General features: G+C 38.8%; 1 protein-coding gene across 1 annotated transcript; it reads right to left on the bottom strand.

Moving 5' to 3' along the window:
• Window positions 1-1,314: 1,314 nt before the first annotated feature.
• On the bottom strand, window positions 1,315-3,670 carry LOC148082858 (lecithin retinol acyltransferase-like). Its single transcript, XM_087788306.1, has 2 exons — window positions 3,066-3,670; window positions 1,315-1,952 (listed from the first exon to the last, which is right to left on the bottom strand). Exons 1-2 carry the CDS (start codon window positions 3,624-3,626, stop codon window positions 1,800-1,802), a joined length of 714 nt encoding a protein of 237 aa, XP_087644432.1. The 5' UTR covers window positions 3,627-3,670; the 3' UTR covers window positions 1,315-1,799.
• Between the last annotated feature and the right edge of the window lie 2,025 nt (window positions 3,671-5,695).

Genomic DNA, 5,695 nt, shown 5'->3' with positions numbered 1-5,695 from the left:
CCTCTATTCATTTTTCGGCCTGCACGAGGCGCTGTAGCAGGAAAAGCTACACCGAGACGAACAGCTGGAAAAGGAAGACGGCTGTTTCCGGAAAACAACAATAAGAAATACTATTATTGTTTGATTAACAAAGAAAAAAGATAAACTTGAAAATTAAAGCAGATTTTGAGAACTGACTCAATGAAAAAAGATGACAAAAGCCAATAAAAGCAAATGTACTGTTTGTTTGTTTGTTTTTATCCAGGTGTTTAACTACCATTTTACTATAGTGCTACGGGACGGTTCGTAAAGATAGCAAGGAAATCTTTATTTAATCAAAAGTAAATATACATTATAGGTGTTAATATATAATGTTACAATATGGACAAATGATTAATGTTATTATTTTAATATCATAATTACCTTATCCAGTGTGCTGATATGAATTGGCGGCTCCCTTAGCGAAGTTGTCTACAGAGTCCACCCTCACGCTGCCACGCTGAAGATCAAATGTAGAATGAAGAAATAATAATAATTATTATTGTAGCTCTTGTATATAAAGTAATATATATTTATTTAAAATATTTGAACTATTGTAAAAATCTAGTTATAATAGCCTTCAATCAGCATTTCCAGATTACATCAAGACCAGAGACAGCACTGTTCCTGTTCATTAGTCATTCGTAAAGTGCGAGGCAAACATGAGGTCAGGTTGAAATCTCTGGTACCTTCATCACGGCACCTAGAACCAGCTCCCAATAGTTTTACTATTAGGAATTTTGGGCAATTGAAAAGATGTAAATCATCAGATTCAGCTACTGCCAACACTACTAAGGGCTGTGATTTACAAATATTTAAGGAAGACGAAGGAGGGCAAATGTAAAGAAGAAGACGACTCAGAGCTAAAGGCTTGCACATTTCTACTACAATGTAAGTATATGTCATGGTTATTTAACATGCTGTGAAGTTATTTATTAAACTCTTTGGTTTTAATATAATTTAAGTTAAAATTAGCTTTTTAAGAAATTATTGGCCATCACTACTTCAAGGAATTAAGATCAGTCCAGAATATTGTAAAAACTTTGAAAGAGCCCAGAAGGTCCGTCCAACCGTTTGGCCTGTACTGTATTTAAACATTTGAACATTTAACATAAATCATGTGAAAGGCAAAGAAGGAAACATATGTTTTAAACCATGTTAATTTGAAAGTGTAATAGTAACTATTTAATCGAAAATATTATGTGTTCTGCTTAAGAAAAAACGTGCATTATTAAAGCCACTAAATTGTATTCTTAGTTATTATTGTATTTGTTAGTTTAAGTTTGTTGACATTGCCCGTCCTTGTGTACATATTTTTCCCTGCTATAAAAGATGAGGGGAAAAGCAAACCTAATTTCAGTTCAATAAATTTAATGACACTGCTAAATTCACCAAAGAAAACATGATGTTAGAGTGGTCTTCAAGCCAAAGCCAAGCTAAAATAAATATGACCAGAGAATTTATTTTTTTCCTCATTTTCACTTTATTCATTTAGAAAGTGAGTTATATCAGACCCATAAAAATATGTCCAGCCATGTCGACTTTTTACAACAATCTTAAGTTATTTACATCTATTTACAGAAGCGCATCAGTGAGGTGGGGTTGACCTGTTAAGCAGAATCATTTCTAGGGGTAACATCCAAATGCATGTTGAAACAAACAGAAACATTTATATCTTTGGTCCATGTGGAAATATGTCTAAACAAAACTGTGTATTTGTTGCAGTAACAGCACTTGTTCAAAAATGTTCGCACTTGATGATTAAAGATCAAAAAAGGCTTTTAGCTGGCCATCCACAGGGTGAACGGAACGATAACAGCAGGCATGGTGGCACTGAAGGATAGCCCCGAAAACAACACTGACAAAATTCCCAGCAATGCAGACAGCGCCACATTTCTCTGATCCCGGATCAGCGACTTCAGCCATTCACAGAACTGGAAAAATAGAGACAGAAAACTATTAATAATGATAGCAAAAACACAGAAAAGGTGTAATTTAAAATGAGAAGTATCCAACCATGCCAACTAGGCCCCCTGAAATAGTGCCATCAATACCAAAATGATTTATAGAGACATTTTGACACACTAGGAAAAGGATTGAAGAAATTATAATATATAAAATGTTTTTAAAAATAATCTAATATACTCATGAACTTAAATTACAATACTTTGAAAATGAATATTGTTTTAAGCTGCATGGATTTACATAGATTTTTCAAAAGTAAAATAACACTTCTGCAAGATTCCTTAAGCACAAATGACAAAAAGGACATTTTACAATTACCTTAAATCGATTCAAATGATTTAAAATGTGTGTCCTTATTGTTCCATTGGTCAAATTTGAACTTGATATATTTGTTTTTGCTTAAATGTTTTTATGACCCTTGAGAAGTAGCCAGCAAAAAATGGTGAAAACTCTTTCATAAAGTTAAAAGTATACATAAATCATGCTTGTTTGTGGACAAACATACGTTTGATTTAATATTTGCAAAGAAGACAAGAAAAATGAACTATTGAACTTTTTTGGTAAATAATTGAAGTTGTTTGAATGTGATTTTTTCAAAGGGGGAAAACGCCGTTGGTGACTTGTAGTCGTCCTTATCAATTCAACTCAATTCAATTCAATTTTATTTAAAGTGTCTTATCATAACAAAGTTATCTCAAGACACTATACAGTTGAAATAAGACTATAGTTGATTAAGGAAAAATAGATCCCAGCAATTCAATTCTGTTTATTGACGTTCTTAAACACACCCAGTATGTTTTATTTAGTTTTTTGCATTTAAATCATTACTCTTCCGCCATTCCAACTAGGATTTCCACTATCCCATCAACTTTGAAATACAAAAATAAAAAAACATCAGCTGCAAACGGACACAGATCCAGACAGGACTAAATAAACAATGCAGACTTTGTTCATTCATCCACTCGGGCGCATGAGTATGTTTGGGGGCGTGCTGCGCGTAATTGCGTGAAGTGAAAATGTAAAAGTTGATAAACAACATGAAGGTTGACCCGGTGCTTAAGAGGCGTCACCGGACTTCTCACCTTGTCCGTCTGCAGGCAGCGCGCCTCGTCGTAGCGGCAGAAGGTGACAAAGTGCTCGCAGTTGTTCCACAGTAAACTGTAGGCCACTGCGCCCACCAGCCTCTCCGCCCGCCGCGCCACCTCCTCCCCCGCCAGCGGGCTCCGCTGAACCCGCCGGTCCATGTGGTTGAGCAGGATCCTGGCGCCGTACGCGAAGTCCTCCACGGAGTCCGTCCGGATGCTGGCCCGCTTGGACAGAACCCCCAGCAGCAGCCGGGTGTTGGTCACCATCGCCTGGATGAAGCGCTCGTCTGAGGTGAACACCGGCAGGATGTCCGGGATCAGATGCGCCACCCGGTTGTCTCCCAGGTAGATGCCGAAGTGCGTGAAGAGAGTCCGCGGGACCTCCAGGAGGTCTCCCCGCTGGAGCCTGATGGGGGTCCCGGCGGTGGCGGAGGAGGCGGGCTGTGGAGGAGCATCGTCCCGCTCACAGCGGCGGGAGAGAGGCGGCAGCAGGCTGGGGAGCCTGAGGTGCGCCAGGAGGAAGAGCTTCTCCAGGAGGAAAGTCAACGTATCCAACATGGCAGGGAAGGACGTGGACGAGCGATGTGAAGTGTCTCTGTGCGCCCTCCTGCTGCCTGTGGAGGCGAGGTCTCCTTCTGGGAGATTTTGGGGGCGAAGTGAAGAGCGAGCTCGTGACGTCAGAGAGGCAGAGTTTGCGCCTCTTCCTACATCTCCAACGAGTCTAAGGTGCCCTGAAAAGGAACCCTAGAAAACAAAGAAATATCAAAGTGCAGGTATGACAGAAGGCGAATCGGCTGCACCAAAAGGGAAGTTGAGCGTTAAATACTACATCTGTTCATATTTTAAGGGTTTTTCATATTTATTCAAGACATGTCAGTTAATTTTTAGAGATCACAGATCTTGTCTTTTAGGCCTTTGCAGAAACCCTGTTGAAAATATGATATCTATCTATATATTTTTTTGGGGGGGGGGGGGCTGGGGTTTGTTTGTTTTTTTAAAAGGTATAGACAATCTTTCCTTGTCCAAAACACCACTAATTTAATTCATTGTCTTTTGTTGAAATTGATTGTAATTTCTTTGTTTATACACTAATTAAAATAATTGGTTTAATCCCAGAATTATTTTTAAAAGCCCAGCCTTTGGATTAAAACAGCAAAAAGTAAAATGGCATAACCCGTCATAACGATGAATTATCAGGAGCCCCTGACTGGTTTCTCTGCAACAAGATGGTTCCATATGAAGTTTGTGTTCAACCCTTTTTCACTAGTTAATGTGACTATAAGCCTTTTGACTCATATGACTTTTAATGGAGATTTTCTTTTCTCTCTCAAAATAAAAAAGCCGGACAGTATTAATCAACAACAAATAACAAAAAACAACAGAAATAAAGTAATTGTCTTGGTAAAAATGAACCGGTGCAATAATCTTCGGTCCCAAGAAACCATGGGATCCATTACAAAATGATATTGTCCAATTTGATGATCCCATAATGAATTATTGGACCTTGTCGTATAAGACCCACTCTTGTTGTTGTCATTTTTGTTTTGGTCGGTTCTGCGGCAATATGGCAAATCCTAGCTGTACATGCGGGTCAGTCAGTCTAGAATTCCTTCACTGAGAGCAGGAAACCGAAGAAGTTTACAGTGATCACTTTTTCCATTCCTCTAAATGTTAAACAAACTTCTGTAGCCACTTGGGCTGGAGTTTGCTCTGGACTGAATGGTGAGGTCACTGCAGTTCAGCCTCCAAAAACCACCAAATGGCCCAGACTTCAACAAAGAACAAAGACTCTCTAGTCTGCTAATCCGCTTCAAGATGTGCAGACGCAGCAGTGAGAACCTCAGACAGTTTGTGCTCTTTATTTGTTCAGTGGACGCCGCACACTGATTCACGCTCAATGCATTTTTCATTTCATTTGTTTGATGAAAAATATGTGACTTTTGCTTCATTGTATTGTTCCCATTTTTAAAAGGACAATGTTTTGATCTATTTGTCTCACATAATATGATTTGTGAAGAATTAAAAATAAATATATTGTGTTGTTTGAAGTGACTTGTAAGTCTGACAACACGTTTCCAGAATCTAAATGAAGCTTCTCAGAAAGAGGCCAGGACTTGTGTTCAAAGTTTGTAAGCGCCTGGAGAAACGCCACCCACACACTCACCCCAAAGCATGGTGGGTAATTCAGCAGAGACTGACATGTGATGACTACCTTTTCCTGCCACACTATCATTCATCTCATAGAGGATTTAAGGAGGATTATGGACCCCCACCTTCCTCCTAATGGGGTCTTCTTTGAAATATGCTAATGATTTCTGACTGCTTGGGGAGGAGAGAGAATCATGTTTAGTGTGTTTTTAACAATTGGAAGGATTAGGAGATGAGGCTGAAAATGGTTTTGACTGCATGGGCCGCATCTCAGCCCCCATTGTGCTTTTGAACTTATTCTAAAGGAGATATCATGATGCAGGGAGTCATCAATGTCACACTAATAATAACAGTGATAAGGTAACACAACAATGTATATATTCTATTACAACCATTTATTTAGCCATATTGTTCAAGTGTTCTGTCATTCAGGTTCTAACTAGTGTTATTGTTGGTGAGTTGGGTTGAGTTTTGTGGTA

The sequence above is a fragment of the Callionymus lyra genome, chromosome 4, assembly GCF_982586985.1.
Source record: "Callionymus lyra chromosome 4, fCalLyr1.hap1.1, whole genome shotgun sequence".
Lineage (NCBI taxonomy): Eukaryota > Metazoa > Chordata > Actinopteri > Syngnathiformes > Callionymidae > Callionymus > Callionymus lyra.
Note: the sequence above shows the minus strand (reverse complement) of the source record. Positions and strands in the feature narration are given on the sequence as shown.